At 38.7% G+C, this 18,132-nt stretch overlaps 2 protein-coding genes and 1 pseudogene across 5 annotated transcripts; 1 reads left to right on the forward strand and 2 right to left on the reverse strand.

Annotated features, from left to right (window-relative positions):
• Positions 1–287: 287 nt before the first annotated feature.
• LOC105429097 (uncharacterized) lies at positions 288–13,378 on the reverse strand. Of its 3 annotated transcripts, none has more exons than XM_089084523.1 (13): positions 11,048–13,378; positions 10,462–10,610; positions 9,462–9,731; positions 9,015–9,171; positions 6,477–6,787; positions 5,820–6,136; positions 5,117–5,352; positions 4,877–5,050; positions 4,072–4,615; positions 3,935–4,023; positions 3,600–3,679; positions 3,101–3,347; positions 288–2,974 (listed from the first exon to the last, which is right to left on the reverse strand). In XM_089084523.1, the coding sequence occupies exons 1-13, from the start codon at positions 12,096–12,098 to the stop codon at positions 888–890; spliced, it is 5,712 nt and encodes a 1,903-aa protein (XP_088940649.1). In that variant the 5' UTR covers positions 12,099–13,378; the 3' UTR covers positions 288–887. The 3 variants fall into 3 exon arrangements, with proteins under 3 accessions (XP_088940649.1, XP_011640143.2, XP_088940648.1); XM_011641841.2 differs by having other exon boundaries at positions 3,935–4,011; positions 6,477–6,847; XM_089084522.1 differs by having other exon boundaries at positions 6,477–6,847.
• On the forward strand, positions 6,854–8,472 carry LOC148934539 (uncharacterized; annotated as a pseudogene).
• Positions 13,379–13,417: 39 nt separating the features above from the next.
• On the reverse strand, positions 13,418–18,041 carry LOC105429095 (synaptic vesicle 2-related protein). Of its 2 annotated transcripts, XM_089084545.1 has the most exons (8): positions 16,917–18,041; positions 16,498–16,619; positions 15,751–15,989; positions 15,259–15,422; positions 14,931–15,172; positions 14,510–14,669; positions 14,268–14,383; positions 13,418–14,206 (listed from the first exon to the last, which is right to left on the reverse strand). In XM_089084545.1, the coding sequence occupies exons 1-8, from the start codon at positions 17,105–17,107 to the stop codon at positions 14,148–14,150; spliced, it is 1,293 nt and encodes a 430-aa protein (XP_088940671.1). In that variant the 5' UTR covers positions 17,108–18,041; the 3' UTR covers positions 13,418–14,147. The 2 variants fall into 2 exon arrangements, with proteins under 2 accessions (XP_088940671.1, XP_088940670.1); XM_089084544.1 differs by lacking the exon at positions 16,498–16,619 and having other exon boundaries at positions 13,418–14,383; positions 17,675–18,041.
• Positions 18,042–18,132: the final 91 nt, after the last annotated feature.

The following is an 18,132-nucleotide window of genomic DNA, read 5'->3' on the forward strand; positions in this document are numbered from 1 at the left end:
CGCGCCCGTCTCCGTTCACTCTCCCTTCTCGCCACTCGAGATCGCCCCGGGGACATTAATCCCGTTTAATCAAACACCGATCGGACTCGTAACCGTCATCTCATTGTGTTTGCTACTCGTTGCACGTGAGGAGGGACACAGGATATTTGCGTAAGCGTTGTTTAAAAAAACTACGTACTTTGCGTAACTTAATAAATAATGATCAAAGTCGCGATTCTCTCGAATATAAAGTTCCACTCGTAAGATAAGAAATACTGTAACTAAATGCTAAATTAAAATTACATTAATTTCCTCTTATGTTCTCCCTTTATTTTAATTTTCATAATTAAAGTTTTGTTATAGAAAGATTACAGAATAATTAAAGTTTTGTTATATGCTACGAATATAAAACTTGAATATTGTTATTATTTGTTTAACAGCTTAATTTGTGAAAAACGTTTTCTTTCAATTATTCAATTATTCATATTGTAACGTTATTAATGCATCAACATTCTTGTTAATAAATAAATTAATTAAACATTAATATATCCAATTGATGAAAGAATAGATGAAATAAGAGCACAAAACTTAGCGTACATTACATCATCGTTGTAGATAATGTACGCTGTTTGCATTTCAGCTTTGCAAAAATTAATTAACATCGATCCTAATACGCATTCCTCATAAAGCTTAACGTATTATTCTTTCTATCATTTAAATAATATTTAAAACAAATATAGCTCTTAAGATATATAATTACATGCTATTTTTTAATTTGCATATAGGCTGTTCTATTTTTTTACCGAAGACCAAAATTTTCTCGTTATTAAAATCCAGAATGGATAGATTTAAAAAAATTCACAGACCCCTGGAATATTATATAAATCATATCAATTAAAAAAAAAGATTCATTCATAAATTGTTTTAGAAGATTCATCCGAATGATCGTCATCATTATCTCTCACAGCATTGATCGGATCATTCCCAGCCTTCTGCTCGTTACTTCGTTGATCTCTGGGATTGTTTCGCATGTCGATCAACAAACTCTGCCTGCACAACGTCGAGATCGTGCTCATATTACCGCCGTCGACATTCTTGGCGCGAATCAATCGTGAAAGCTTCAGTTTACCGACAATTTTGGCCAACGGACTTGAGGAGTCGCGGCGTTTTGTAATCGCCCTCGGCAGAGATTCGCATCCACGATCGGTCGTAACCAGCCGATCGAATGTGTCAGGATCCACGTTGATCATGCCAGCGCTTGCCGATTTCACTAATGACTCCGATCGAACGTCGATCGCTTGATCTCTCATCTGATACGAATCGATCTTGTCCTCTTCCGAAGAAGCGATGTCGTTCTGCGCGCTCGACATCGCTGTTTCCGTTTCATTTCTCGCTGTCGGTTCTGTCGGTTCTTCCGACTTCGAAACAACAACCGCGATGTCACTTGACCCCGTCAATTCTCTTCTCGATGTCGTCCGAGTCGTCGATGTTCGTCCCCAAGGATCGGGGTTGACGGCCGCTTCCGACGGTTCCGTCATAGAGCGACAGAAAGGACCACCCCTTAGCGATAGGAAACTCTCTTTGGCACGTCGTATCTTAGATGAACGCGATTCCGAACTGCTGATTATAGAAGATTCCGTTGTTGTCACTCGTCCTTCCCTTCTCGCTGCAGCGTCCGAAAGTATCTTAAGCTTATGAATTAAATCCGATGGCACCATATCGCTCCTCGTGTGACTTTTGTCCGATTTTGCCTCGTCCTGTTTCCGATTGAATTTCATCTCCTCTTGCCATCCTTCGTCTTGTTTCTGGCTGCAGTTTTCCTTAGCCAGTTTTTCTTCAAATTGTACTCGACTTGGCGCACACTTGAACTTGAACTTGCATTCTCCATTGTTCTGAGTCTTATTGCATCTAAACTCATTCCACATTTCATTCCGCTCGATCGTGGTCATCTTTGATTTCTCCGATTGTTCAGAAATTTCCACGGAAATTGTCGAGTATGCACTTATAAACTTTGCGTCCGATCGACAAACTTTTTCCTGGTCTACATCAATAAATGGTAATTCTTCGTTAATTGATTGTTCGCTTAGCTTTCTATTATCTACGTTGCTCTCTTTGCAAAGTGAAATTTTCTCCCGTATCGTTGTTGCATTTTCTATCTTACTTCCCGAGCTTCTCCTAGACTCGGTTTCGGAGGGAATTTCGCTGTCCTTCGACGTGGAACGCAGAGGCCACGGTAATGACAATGACACACGCAGCAAAGCGTCCTGTCGACATAATTTCGGTGATGCTGATCGTGACTTACTCTTAGATTTTGATGAACGTGCAAGCCGGCCATCGACGGAACCGTCGCTTTGCTTTCTCGAGGATGGTTGCTCTTCCGATCGACGAAACGGACCGAAGATCATACGCTTCGTCTTCACAAAGACGTTTCTAGAAGTAGAGCCATCTTTCTTAATATTTTCGATTTGGGAATCGCGAATTATTTTTGTAGATGCGTGATTATTGATGGCCGCTGTCTCGTCCAAACGGTTCAAGTTTACGAAACGATCTTGAATTCTTTCCGCAGATTTCGTCCCATTTTGTGCACTCATCGTAGAAACAATTATTTTATTCAATGTCTCCTCATTGATCAATATTTTTTCCAAGCAGTGCGCTCTGTTGTCTCTGGAGACGGTTATCGGGATGGTCTGAACGATTGAATTGGTTAAAGGACCTCTCGGAGTCTCTAGGAGATTTGATCTCTTCATTTCTGATAATCCTGATGACGAGGAAACTTTTGCGCTGTTGCCTCTGTCGTCATAAAAGGAACTACGAATTTCGTGACATCCGATCGGCTCGTACAAGCCGCTATCTGTCGCATCGTTGCATGTGTCGTTTTTAAACGTGAGAATTTCGTAATGTCGATCGGTCTGCAACTCGGGTGACTCGCAACTTTCATAATGTGCTTCGTTCTCGCTATCAACGTCGCAGTATTCCAATATATCTTTGTTATCATCTGCAAGAGAAGAATTTTCATAACAAGATTCTCTTCTTGTATAAGAAAAAAGGTATAAAGTAACGAAAATTAAAGTAAAAATAAATTAATTAAAATGTATAACGTTAAAGGAGAATATGAACTTACTCGAATTTGAATTCGATAATTTCGATGAAGTTTCCTTGGAATCCGATGACGATGCCGCTGTTGCTAATTGGTAAGTGCAAAAATCTGCGCTGAGAATTATTTTCCCTTGCTTGGCTTTCCCATCGCCTTCGTCATCTTGGTGGTTTTTCGTGTCGCTCGTTCGCTCGTTGTTCGATGTTTCATCTGGTAGATCCTCGATCTCCTCCTTACGCGTCTCGCTCATCCCCTCACACGTGCGCGATGGGTCCTGGTTGTACCGACAGGACGCTAATTTCAATTGTGCTATGATAAAACTTACTTTTCCAAAAAGTTTGAGCCTCAACTCAAGTCAACTCGAGTCAGTGACTCGAGTGTCATGCGAATCTGACGAGCGATAATTTTTTTTATTACGTCTTCTCGTGGTTTAAGAAATATCGAAGTTAGAAGTTGCACGGCAACGTGCGAAATTAATACATTAAGATAAGATTAAAGAAAGATTGAATTTTAATTATGAATGTACCATCGATTCCTCTGCGTTCCAAGCCACCGATGAAGTTTCGAAACTCTCCGCAATGTGTATCAATCCAACGTTGTCGCTTCCTGAAATAAATGTCATGTTTTTAAATGTCATCTTTTCTAAGATGCTTTAAAGAAAATTGATAAATTTGAAAAATATTTCAGGACGAAAGAAATAAAATTAAAAATTTTAAATGAAAGTATTTTTAATAAATTTATAATTATATTTATAATATATTTATAATTATATTTATAATATATTTAAGAAATATTTTCAATAGATTAAAAATTCTAATCTTGTAATTAAACAAGGATTAATATATATTTCAAATATCTTACCGAGAATGTCTTGTTTCCTTATATTGTTTTCACTTTCGCAGATTGTCGTAGGAGACAATTCGAGCCCTATCGAATCTCTGAAAACGTTACTAATTTTTTACAATTGTGAAAAACTGATGGCTTTTTATAGGGTTTACCTATTTGCTTCATCGCTTGACTCGTTCCAAGTATCCTGATTCCACCCCACCGAATGGTCGGACTTTACAGAATCGTTGGAATTCGGAATTGAACATCGTGTTTTCTCGATCCATCCCGCGGAGTCATCGTCTTCCTTGCAGCAACTCGGCTCCCAGCTCTGTTTTTCTTCGTCCAAAGATATCGTTCTTTCACCGCAATCTTCAGATACCGGGAAGTATTCTGGACTCGGACTGTTTTCGCTCAAGGAAGCTTCCGGGCCGATCTTTCCGTCATTCCATCGTTCGCAATCTTCTTCATCTTCCTCGATTTTGATCAGGAACACTGGCGAAGGCTCGTGACTCGAAGTGACTGTGCCGAGAGGAACGGCGATGCTAGTGGTTTCGCTGGCCGCGACGGAGTACACCGGCGTTTGATGGGGTTGTACTCCTGCCAAAGGGCTGGCAGTCTCCTCGATAACGTCCTCTATATCGACGATCATCGCCTCTGGCTCAGAATCCTCCACTGCCATATCCTCCGAAGGATCCTTGATCCCCTGTGAGTCATCTGTGACAAATAAATGTAATAAACAATTATTAATAACTAAAAAATTAAATATGATAGTATTATTTTGACAAATATAAATAACGAAAAGTCAAATATATTATATCAAACATATTATAAATCAAATATATTGTATTCTAAATCTATAATGAAAAAATAATTAAGGATACATTACTTCCGTAAATTAGACTGTAATCAATGCAAGCTTGTTCGAGAATGTTACAAAATGTTCTGGGAAGATTGTTAATAAAATGGTGTACTTACTGGAAACTGGTAAGACATCCATTCGAGTATCATCTTCGAGCTTGCCTGTAGAAGTAAGAGATTGAAGACTCGCGGAACGACGTAATGTGAACGATTCGTCACGAAGGCTGCCTTCGAAGACGCTGCCATCGGACTTGGATCTCTTCAGGGTCCAGTGGAATGCACGATTCTTGCCTATTGCAGAATAATAATATTTTAATATCTTTTAGAATCAAGTTTCTCAGAATTATTTAATCTTACCTGTCGTACTTGATGTCTCTGCCAATGTAACTTCATCCGAATCTTGGGCAAAAGGCGTGTATCCTGGTCCCAAAAGACGGAATGTGGAAGATCTCGGTGATATCCCACGGTATTTCTCCCAATCGTATAGCTTTCTCGTAAATTCTCGAGATATACCCTCGAAACGGTAAGATCCGACGGACGTACGAATCAATATTTCATTGCCACAATTTACGCTTCGAGATGCAGCCATAAATCTTGAATCAATCGAAAAGTTTAATAATTTGTTGCGATCAGATTCCTACTTTAGTAATAATTCCGATTCCACCAACGATAGATTAAGTAATTTTAAGAGTAGTTCTAAAAATTAGAAAAAGATGAAGAGCAAGTTAAACCGAGATTAAAGTAAATCTACGTTGATGGAATCGAGCATTAAAGGTACTATGGTGAAAAAATTATAAATGTATACTGTGGAATTCACAGTAGAAGAAGCAATCTTTTCCTCTGACGAAGTTGCGTTTCAGCCATAGCTTTTTAAAAGATAAAAATAAGTGCAAATTTAAAACCAGCAAATGAGAAATCTAAGTTAAGCACGAATCAGAAATTGCTTCTTCTAGCACATAGCATCGCGAATTATATAGAATAATATATTGTTTTATAAAACCTAAAAATTATATTTAAATTATTTTAATTAAACAATATTTCTTGCATTGAATTTTTATACCTTGCGTCGCCATCGAAGCAATCGTTCAGTTGCCTCGCGTCGCTCTCTCGAAGTTCTTTTCTGGTCTTCTGCCCAAACAATAACAGCAGTTTTTCCAAAGAAAGGAATTCCGTTTCATCGATGTTGGACGTAACACGGTTCGTCGTCGGTGATTTCGGTCTCTCGCCGCCTCGACACGCAGTCTCGCTCATTCTTCTCCACGCCTCCATCCTCTTGATAAAATCCTCGCAAAGATGCTGTTTTCCATCGCTACCAAAACTTCCCGCGCTGCCGATACTCGCGCAGCTTCCGCGCGAGCCGATCGAACTCTGATTTTTCTATCATATAAAAAAATATTATAAAAACGTTCAAAAAAGTGCGCATTAGAAAAAAAAAAAGAAAATATCTCTTTAATTGCGATATGAAAGATCTTTGAGTCAAATTTTCGATTAGAAATAGTCCCCAAAGATCTTGGATCTTCATTAAAAGATCATCGTAATGGAGAATAAAGTCTTCGCGATTTAAAAAGTATATCTTTCTAAATTTTTCAAAATTACAAGTTAATTAAGTTTAACTTGGCAGCTCTCTCTCTCTCTCTCTCTCTCTCTCTCTCTCTCTCTCTCTCTGTTTTCGAGATACTTGTTATTTTTCACGCGATTGCTCGCGAGATCAACGTACGCCGTAACACCTGGGCTCAGGTTTCGAAGAGGAACGCCAGAGCTGCCAGTCGGTCAACCGTCGACGGCTAACGCGCTGCTGCTGGATGACCCCTCCAGATCGACGACCCTTTTTCGCTCGTTTCCAATCCTGCAATTTCTTCCTAAACTCGGGCGTGAGCCGTTCTTCGTTCAGCGGTAGACCGTTGCGAGCATTCTGCGAACCTTTCAGCCGCTCCCATTCGATCAGCTTCCGATGGAACTCGGCTCCAAATTTCTCCCGTAACGCCTGATAATCCCTGCGCGCCTCCCGATAGTGGCCGTTGTTGGTACCTGCAACGGTTTTACCGAGATCCTCGATGCTTTCGCTACAGCTGCGAGCTCGGCGCGTATCTGCGTTTACAACGAATACATTTTATGCGATGAGAAGCGCGTGAGAAACTGGCAGGGGAAGACTTCTTAAGAGATCGTCGCGATCTTTTCGGATAGATTAGTCGTATTTTTCAAGCGAAGCTTAAAATTAGAAATGGTAGAGCTTATAGAAGTTTGATGACAGATATTTATTAGGCGACAAGCATGAATTACGTATTCATAAAAATATTAATATTCTCGAAAATCTTTTATCATATTTTTAACGTTTAATCGTATGTTTTTGCATTAAACTTTAATTTTTTTTTAATCGATATCTTTTGTTTGGCACGTATGTACATTCATTATTTTTATTTTGTCTTGACAAGCAACATGTAACACACGTGCGAGTGGCATGTTGCCAAAAAATTTTCAAGTAGGCTGTCAAATTTTGAATAATGTCACGAAAAATTCATTATTTATTCTTCGCTTCAGTAAGAAAGTGTCACAAATTAACAAGTTCATCGATGGGCCAGAAAACAAGATTCGTTTAACTTCCGAAGAATATAAAAAAAAATTGAAGCAATGTCCCAAATCACCATTCATACAACTCTATTGTAAAAAGTTATTTTCAAAATCTAAGCCTAAAGTAATTAAGAATGTTATTTAATTTTGTTTCATTCCAATTAAACGTTTTTTCGACTTTTGACAGATAGGTTAAATGTAAATTTTTTAAATTTTATGTCGTATACAATGTAAATCATTTAACGATATATCTGAAATATTTTTATTGAGAAAAATTTAATCAATATTTAAGTTATCAATATTTAATTCAAAATTTAAGAAACCGAGTATTAGATTAATAAAAAATATAGATTTGATTTATTTTATAAAAATTGCTTTGTAAAGATAAATTCGTGCTAATTTAAAACTTTTCTCCAAATATCGAACATACATCTTGTATTATGATTTATTATTAAAATATAAATTGTAACGAATTTTAGTGTAAAGTAACTACAGCCAGTGAGGATTATCTAAAAGCACAACAATATCTAAAATTTCGTATTAAAGATCTAATACGATTCGTGGAAGATGAGTCGCAATTGATTACAAAAGACATAAAAATTCATTTGGACAATAGCAAAATTGCTCATACAAATCAATTGGAAGAATTGATTAAGAAGACAACGGGAAGGTTAGATGAATTGATCAAGTTGGATGTTTCTTATGGCAACTGGATGCGAAAAGAAACATTGCTACTCAACAACGAGATAAAACGATCTTTCGACGCTTTAGAACGAGCGATCGATGCGAATGTGAAACATATAGAATCTATGCTGAAGAAATTGCGAAGCGACGTGTCGATCTGTGTCAAGAGCGCGGAGAAAAATTATCTTATTACATGTCGCAGGCATAATATTCCTTTTGATCTCGCGAAATGCACGAAGGAACAATCAGACGAAGTGGCGGAAATGCTCGATCTTATGAATGAGAAAGCGCATCGCAATTTCAAAGAGATTGCCAAGTTTCATGAAAGGATTGTAAGAACACACGAGATGATGATGCGGGAAACAATAGAGGTAAACATCAAGAAAACTGCCGAATTTTTGAGATATCTGGAAAAGTGTATCACCCAGTTAAAAAGATCAAGCAAGTAGCAAGAATCATGAGAAGCAATAGCAATAAGCGAACTGTTAAACAAATTTTAAATATGTTGGTTAAATATATTGATTACAGAGAACTAATACTGAAACGGAAAAGTCAATTAATTATAATCTTTGATTAATTATTTAGCTAATAAGATAATGCTAAAATTGTGAATAATTCAGAAAAATCATTTTGCTGTTTTTATAAGTTTAATCAAACTTCAAGAAATAAATGCGTGAGAAAACCGTTTATCTTTGCATTGAGTTTTGCGACTGAATACATGTACGCAATGTTTCTCATAAATGAAGATTTATGACGTAAATGTAAAGTCAGTAATAAAATTGCTGAACACAGAAACAAAGTTCTAAAATTGAACTTCTAAAAGAGAAAAAGAAAATTCCCTCAGGGTTTCTAATAAAAGGTTTAATTAAACAGAATATGTAATATTAGATTCTTTACACCAGTTCTCCATAATTAATACGATTAGTATTGTTAGTTTAGATTTCACAGAAATGTGACGTTGTTTTAGCGACGCATTCTCTAGGAAGCTTCACCAAACTCTCACCATCGTTCGCGAACGATTGCGTCGCGATCATCCTAATTGGGCTTGGAGGAACGCTGAAGGTGGCGTTTGTCAGAAAGGCTCGTCTGACCTTGTGCCATTTCGAGTCTTGCCGCTGTATCTTTGGCGCGGGCGTTATCGCTTCCTCGATTGTCGAATACTGGAAGCAAATATCATATTCCGCATGTCATGTATGTGACAACCGTTTGGCAGGAGAAAGCATCTGCAAACTGCGGAATTCAAATTTTGTTTGTTTAAATACCGTACGAGCAACGGATGAGAATTTTGAAGACAAAGAGGAAAAATGTGTTTTAATTTTAGCGAATGTTACATGAGGTCAGTTTTCCTCCGATTATAATAATTTAGCCTGTATTTGAGAGTGACGAGAGTGTGCGTGAAAATATGAGATTGTTCGGTAAATGCTAAAGATTCGTGCAAGTCTCGTCCAACCTGTCGTTTAAATTCCCTCAGACTCGAAATATCCTGCCGCATCCTCGGACGTTGCGGTGAACTTCCGCCGGAATCTTGTGCGCTCGACGGAAGAGGAGAGATCGATTCCGGAGAGGACAAGCTTTTGACTTCTTCCTCGTTCGACGGTATCGTGATCGTCAGAGTCGGCGTCGGTTTCTTCGGCGGTGCATTTGGATCTTTTCCGCTTGCAGCATGCGTTGTCGCATCCGCATCCGATATAATACGAATTAGCGGTTTAGCGCGATTCGCCTAATTGAAAAACGCAAAAATCGATTTTACATAATAAAAAAATTAAAATCTTTATCCCTTTTTTCATCGAAGAGAATAGATTATATTTATGAATAATAATTAATAACAAATAATTGTCATTCACTAATATATATATATATATATATATATATATATATATATATATATATGCAATATAAAAGAAATTAATATTGTCTTAAATAAATAAAAGACAAAGTACTTTGTTTTCTGCACTTTGAAAAAAAAATTATATCTTCAAATGTGGGAAATTTTTAATTGCAAAATTGGGAAATTGGGAACTCGCTCGCAATTCGAGGCATTTCTTAATAAAAAAAAAATCTCAATTGTAGCACGTACCAAAAGGCCGTGAGTTTAACGAGAGAGCATCTTGAAGAGATTTGCCTTAGAATGAAAACGGCCGTCCGTTAACGGATACGCCCGCGATGCGTTGATCAAAGAAATTCAACGGGCGGGGTCGTGCACGACACGCGCGTGTGTTGCCGTGGATATTTTTAAGTCGGCACTTGTATGTACGCCGCCGCTCGTGTCGCGGAAAAGGAATTTCGCGAAACGTTCTTATCGAATTGCCATCAGACCGCAGCAACGCGAGGCTTTGTTGCGGCAGCCAAATGTTGATGATTACGCACAATAAAATTTATAAGATATTTACAAAGAGTGTCAAAATTAAATTATATGGGATTTCCTCGTCTTAATATGGAGTAGACATTACCTCACCAGGAGATTCTATAGAATCAGCGCTCTCTGTGACGGACGTGTCGCGATCGAGCGATCGAACGTACCGATCTGGATCATCCTTTCTTCTATCATCCTTCACGTGAAGCGATCGGTCTGGATAGTTTATAATATTTTTGCGCGAATCTAAAAAAAAGAGTAGTTATTAGAGTAGTTTTTTTTTATTCCGTACTAAAGCTCAAAATTGTTGATTATTATAAATCATTGATTATTACAAATTATGATTATTATAAATGATTATTATAAATGTGGGGAGAGAATTCTGTGATACTTTGATGAAGAAGACCGCTAGTGTAGTATTTTACTATTCAAATTTTGATATATAACCATCGAATATATTCATTTCTAAATTTAAAATTGATTTTGCTTTATTAAACAAAAATCCGTTTACAGCCAATCGAAAGCTTTTATATAAAATTTCATCAATTTACCATTTTAAATTCTAACTTTAAAACAATTCTGATCTCAGTTTTTGTCCTAGAATCTCAATTTTTGCTTTCGATCAATGAATATATAATGCAGCATCCGCTCTAAGATACATTGATAAAAACATGTTTTCTCACCGTCGAACACCTCATCATTCGACGACGACGCAGGTGATACTCTGCCAATTGGCGTGGACGGGCTGGAAACCTCGCTTGTGCATGCCGACAGCGCCGATCCGGTGCTCCAGCTTCCGGTGGTAGTCGCGTCCGGGATCCGTAGGTATCTCGTCGTCGATATCGGCGACGTCGTCGTCGTCGTCGTCGTCATCGGCGTGTCCAGCTCCGCGATGTCCGCGAGATCGTTCGTACACGCGCGCTCCCATTTGAAGGCCGCCTTCACTCTGGTCCACTTGCTGACCTTCGGGCCACCGTTGCGACTCGCGTTCCTCGCGGCACATTTGTCCGTCTCTCCCGTCTGCTCGACCAAACGCGAGCCGAGATTCTGTTCGACCAGCGCGAGCGATCGGCTTCGTTGCCTCGACGACGCGGACGATCGCACGCTCGCGCGCTCGCTCCGCCTCGGCGTCGAGAACGCGGCGTCCCGGCAGTTCGACAGCATCGCGTCCAGCAACGATTCCGCGAAGCCGGTGTCCTCGTCTAGGAAGTCGTGGTGCAACTCCTCGCCGTTCGCCAGGGCGATCTCCAGTCGCCGATCGGCATTCCGCTGCACCTTCGCGCGCTCCAGGCCCCGCACCCGCCGGAAATGCTCGGAGCTGCGTAGGCGCAGTTCCAAGATCTGCTCCGTCAGCGTGCACAGCCGGTCCAGGTGTTCGAACGCCTCCTCGGTGAAGGGGACCGCGTCGCCTCCCATCGCCGAGGTCGTCGAGTTTGGCGTGATGTCGTAATCGAATGAGTGACCCTCGAACGGCGACGTACCGAGCTCGCTGAGATAAGCCGTAAGATCCTCCTCTTCTTCCTCGGTCCCGCGAGACGTCACCCCCGAGCGATGTTCCCGCGCAGTCGGAGGGCATTGCGGATCCGGGGGCGGGGTCGGAAGTTGACTCTCTTCGGGCTTGTCCTTGACCCTGAGGGCTCTTCTTTGATCTCGCGGACGACCCGATCTGTCGAGCTTCCTCTCAGCTTCGAGAGCACCGGATTCCTCGGTCGGATGAGCATTATCCTCCGCCATTTGATGAATTATTGAACGAAAGCACGAGATCTAGATATTTCGCGGGATACGACGGGCAATATTTAACACATTATGAGAGTTTAATGTCATCTTTTATGTGGTTTTACCGGAACAGCGTCGTAACATGACATCGTGTGATTGTGAACCATTCATAAAATTTGTGTAACTTTGATCCTGACTGAAAGTTATTTTGCGACTTAAATATCTTTAATTCCTTTATTTTATTTTTTATGTTTTTCTATTTTATTTCTACTTTATTTTATCTTTTATTTTAATCTTTTAAATAATTTTATATTTTTCGTTTATATTTCAGCAAATTAGAAAAAGCACTCTGATATCGAAATGTTTCTGTTCCGTTAAGTGTTTATACAGTGTCTGTTTTTTTATTTCGTCATTGTATATCAAACTTCTTTCATTAAAAGAATCTTACGTATTCCTTTATGGCCACTGGTATATTTCGTTGACTCCAGTTTACACAAAGAGTTTTCCGAATACTTTTATCTAAATGTTTGCGCCATATTATACGTTCTTTGTCAGATTTGTTTCTGTACGCGTTGGTAGACGGAAATGCGATCTATAAATTGATGGTAGAAGCGAAGTGTTGATTCCTCCCGTAAATATCCGATCGTATAAATATTATGGGAAGCGAAGGCGCGGTAATGGGTTCGACTACACTAATGGCGTTTCTTCTTGCCGTAAGAATCAGAAAAGTACGAAAAGTGCAAAGAAGAAACATCAATTCTCTTCTTTATTTATAATTTCCACTGAAATTCTCCAGTACGACTTACGCGTTTCATAGTCTTCATATGATTGCTTCATCAATTCTCTTCTTCTGCTTCATCGATTTCTTTTTCCAATTAAACGTGGTGTTTCGATTTAAAATATTTAGAAAGAATTTTCTAAATCTCGTTGGCATATAAGAAGATTTGCTGCGAAATAATGCTAAATCGCCTGCGTATGCGTTTACTTATGTAGGGCAGATAGCATCTTTGTTTTACACGAAACACGACTCCTTTGTTAAGATCCAGCCGAATTTCTTCCAACTCGCCTCCGAACGGAATCCAAAGAGAACGAACGTTGCATCGAACAATTCTTCTTCTTCTTTAATCTCCAATGATCCCCAACAAATTTCTCCTTTTACTTTAAAAAATTCTTTTATTTAAAAAAATTCATTCTCCGTCGCAGGATCTTCCGTTTGAAATGCAGTCGACGTAAACTGGAGGTATACTACTTTTCACCACCCACGTACATCACCATGGTACTCAGAAATTCTCTTGAAGGAAGCGCTTCGATTAATCGGTTACACGACAATTCTCTTCTTCTTCACTTTCGTACTCGATCGTCGCGTACGAAATCACAAGTTCTCTTCGACGCACCCTCGATCGCCAGGAATTCGGCTCGCGCGACCTCGCGAGGTCGCCTCTTCGCCGAGAAGCTCGTCGGACGTCGCGCGTTTCGAGACTTCGACGATAGCGCGCCGAATTATTTTCGGTGACGAGCATTCGCCGTTCGTATTTACGGCGGATGCGCGTACGTGTGTATGCGCGTGTATAGAATATACGCGCGAGTTGCAAAGGCGTCGCGACGCCGAGACGGGAGTCTCGCGTCGGGAGGCGGGCATGCGCGACTGCTTGCGTGCGAGCGTTCTTCCTGTTCCCGTCGAAAATAGACGGGAAGGCGGCGGCGGGAAGACGCGCCCGTACGGTTCTTATTTATAAGCGCCGCGGAATAACGCTACCGATCATAAAGCTCGCCCCGTGCTACTTTCGCCGCGCGAGATAGAGAATCCCGCGATTGCTAAAAAGATAGAGAATCCCGCATTGCTAAAAACTGTGGATGGCCCATTACGAAAATGTAGAATAAAATCTCCTTGTGCAAGGCCTAAATGTTAAACTGACATTTCTGACGAAATTTCAGAGAACAATTTGAGATTTAACAAACGGAAAGAAAGGGAAATTTGCATAAAGTAAAATTTTACTCGAGAAAAATACGGCCGTGGCTCTACTGACGGAAAGTAAATCGTCCTTTGAATATATCCGGAAGTATGAATTACTCCTTCATCGGCAATCCAGTTAAATCAGGCACCAACAGCATAATAATCGCCGCACCTGCGAAATGTTTGATATTCAGTAAGGCAGCTCGTTAAACGTAACGATCGCATTTTCATACCCATCAAGCTAGTCGACGCGACGATTATACTTATTAGGCAGGTCGTTCTTAGGAAGAGCTGCAACGCGAAAAGCGTCAAGTGAGGAAGTATCCTCGTTAAACCCATCACCGTGCCTCTGGAATTGGTACCAGAAGCCACGAGTTTTAATACCGTCACGTCCGCAAACATTTGATTCCCAAAAACGCGTCTGATGATCTAAGATTAGCCAGACGTGCTGGCCATTCCGTTTCGCGTGACCTACCTCAGAGCGGTGGGATAATTCTCCAGCAGCAAAACGCACGTCGTCGTGTGCCCGATAGCGTAAGCGGCCAGGAAAATCGACGACAGAGTTACACGAATCGCGTGGTGCAACCGAAAAATAAGCACGAGCGAGGCCACGCCACCCACGAGCGCCGAAGATACTGAAGGCAATCAGAGAAGAAGAGATCTTTTTTAAGCTGTTAGAATGTATTGTGTATCAGCACGATTCTAAAAAAGATTTCAAGTCAATCACTGGTAACTTGAAAAATGAGGAATTACGAGGAAAAATACTTATATAATTACTAAATTATTATAATTATAAAAATAATTAATAATTTTAGAAATGATAAAAAAAAAATGTGATTTGAAGATTTAATTAAGCGACGGCGATAGCGATCTTTGGCGGCCGTTTAAGTGCTTACTTAGATACGGCCTTCTGCCAACGTTGTCGATTCCGATGATGAGCAACGTCTCTCCCAGCACGTAGCCCAGCGACACCAGCAACAGCAATCCGAAACGAGCCTCGTTCGTCTCGTCGCAGTTTCGTAAAAAATCCAATACCACGTTCTGAATATTGACGTTACACGTGCCGTTGCCGCTTACAACGTGCTCCGCTTTCATTTCCAGAAGAACGTGCGTGTTCCACAGAGCGAGCCAAGCAAATCTTAAACATCGTCCCTGTGATTTTCCTCGCGATCGAAATACGGAGTACGGGAAACAGAGAGCTTACGGAGATACTTCTTTTATTACCCGGGAAATTGCAGAAGACACGCTAATGTCCCGTACAGTGTCACACGCTTGTACGGATGCTTGTATATTCTGTGGACCTGTTCCCAGGTTTTCGTGAAGTATCTTTGAATTTTGTTATCTTCAGTCTCCTCGTCTGGACGCACGCAGTCTTCTAGATTCTTGACCTGAGTTATACAAAACAATTCGAAATAGATAAAGAATCATCATCGACAAATAAAACATGTATGAAATGCATCAAAAAAATTCATCTCAATTGTGATTAATTACACAAATATTTATTCTTATCTAATTCTAAATGAATGATCTTTCCTAACTAATCAATCAATTTTCAATTTTCTATTTTTCTATCTATTTTTCTATTTCTTCCTACAAACTGAACTTCTAGGACTGTCTATTTTCAGAACTCAGAAGTGGCAGATGAGAATTGAATGTAGGCATTGAATGTAAGAAAATAATAAGATTGCTTTGACGAAGCAGGCTGGGTTACTGTACCGGGTAGGTATCGGTATGCTTCGAATTATTGATGGCATACATCTGTTGGAGCACCGCAAGCGCCTGTCTCGGTCGTCGACGGTACAGCGAGTATCGAGGACTTGGCGGTAGCAGACCAGAAGCACAGGCGATCACCAGGCTTGGCATGCTACAGAGAGCGACGAGTATTCGCCAGGAACTCGGCCGGAATTGCCTGTTCAGCATTTGTATGATGGACGGCATCATGGACCAAGAAACTCCTTTCCGAAGAAATTTCTATAATTTGTCTTCAACATATCATTTTTCAAAAAAATAAAACAAAACCATTGTTTTAAAATATTTTGCGACATCTAACATCTTTTGCATCATATTGGTCATTAATTATAGTTTTTAATTGGATAGAAATTTTAATAAATTGTTTTTTCTTCATCAATATACACTGGAATTTTTTTATTTCCTTATCTCTTTTATTTACCGAATCGTAAATAAAAAGTGTATAAATGAGATTATCTACAAAAATTATTTTTTTAAGCAAAATAGAAATGAAAATAATTTATAAATGTAAATATCTATTAATCGAGTTCTTTTTTTTGCATCCGTTGATTATATTTTAACAAGACTGAAGTTTATTAATATTAAAGAAATAAAGCATTTAATAAATAAAGTAGATCAAAATTAAATCAAAATTGAAGAATATAATGTTTAATAAATAAAGATTAAAAATAAGTATAAATTGTAAAGAAATTTCTTCGTAAATTATTCGTTTACCTAAGGCTGATAAATAGCCGACTATCCAGAACATGTCGATTACTGCTAAGCAAGTTCCTCTTTTTTTCATCGGTAGGCACTCGATAAGATAAACTCTCACGACGACATTACTTCCGGCAGCTCTATGAATATCATTGACGTCACAACGCAACAGTTTTTTAATTACAAATTACATGTCACAATATCTTTCACTTCTGTGCACAATACAAGATATGCACGTTTGATAAGAAGGGATAAATAAAGAATTACGTACATGAAACATATGCTAATATAATAAAAAAAAATAAACAGAACAATAAAAATGTTTTTAAACCTACGAACGTATTATCCATGACTTTTTATCATACTTTAATCTGTCATCATCAAAAGACTTACAAAATTATATTGGTGACTTTCATTATAAAAGAATAGGAACTTACCCTAATCCTAACATAAATACCGATATATTTATCAAGAAATTATTTTGCACGAAGGCGAGGATAGTTGAGGCGCAAAATATAGTGCCCATAGCAATTGGAATCGATTTTTTACGACTGATGGCATCTGATATAGTTCCAAACAGAAAAGCACCTACTGCCATTCCTACACGATCAAAGCGATTAAAAGACATCTAACACATAACGATATATTTTAATAAAATGCAAAACTGAGAAATAATAAATTTTTCATATATAGACAAGAAATAGATCTTACATTTTTCTTTCGATTTCTCGTTTTATATCGGACATAAAATAATTAAATTGAATAACTTAATTCCAATTGGATTGAACTATTAAAATAATATTTCAATATGAAATTCCATATAGCTGTTTTGATATTGTGTACCAAAACTGGAAGTTGCGATGGGCATTGTGGCCTGTTCCCTATTGAGTTTTAAATCACACGCTATCAACGGTGCCAGAATGGGAACAGTTAGAGAAGTGCTTGCTTCCGCGAGCGATAGCAAGCCGCATAAACCGACGACGAAGTAATGCCAGATACCCCATCCTGCATTGAGTATGCAAATCTTAGAAATATATATCTTCTAATTTAGCATTTCTTAAATGTGGATTTAATATAATTTTTATGTAACGTTTCAAATAGGTTCTGTTTAGTTGATATAATTAGTAAAAGACAAATTGTTATAAGCAACTTTTTCAGAAAAGAAAATGCAAATTTTAATTTTTTCACTTCTTACCTGCTTGAGTTATTGCAGCTTCGTAATCGTCGCTCATGTCATGTAAAAATAATAATGACAATCTTATTGCAATTGCATAAAAAATTGCAAATAGGTTATTAAATATTATATATACAACGAAGTTCTCTGCAATTTGTCTGTTCGAGACTTTCACAATCTTTTTGTTAAATTCAAAAACATACTGTTACTTTGGTCTAATTATTAGTTAGATTTTAGGTTAATAAAAAAAATTATAACTAAAAACGCGTTCAAAAAATGTGCCAAAAATGTTTTCCGACTTAAATTTGAACTTTGAAGCACAGATTTTAATTGTGATTCGACTTAGGTTTATAATTTGTACTTTCTTATCAAAATTTTTATGCCGCTTAGTCACTCAATTTTCTAATCGCATTGATATCGATATCAATATTCGTTATCATATAATTGATCTATATCACTAAATACGTGCACTTTTAATG

This window comes from Pogonomyrmex barbatus, unplaced genomic scaffold, assembly GCF_055798465.1.
Source record: "Pogonomyrmex barbatus isolate J1 unplaced genomic scaffold, ASM5579846v1 scaffold9, whole genome shotgun sequence".
In the NCBI taxonomy this organism is placed as follows: domain Eukaryota; kingdom Metazoa; phylum Arthropoda; class Insecta; order Hymenoptera; family Formicidae; genus Pogonomyrmex; species Pogonomyrmex barbatus.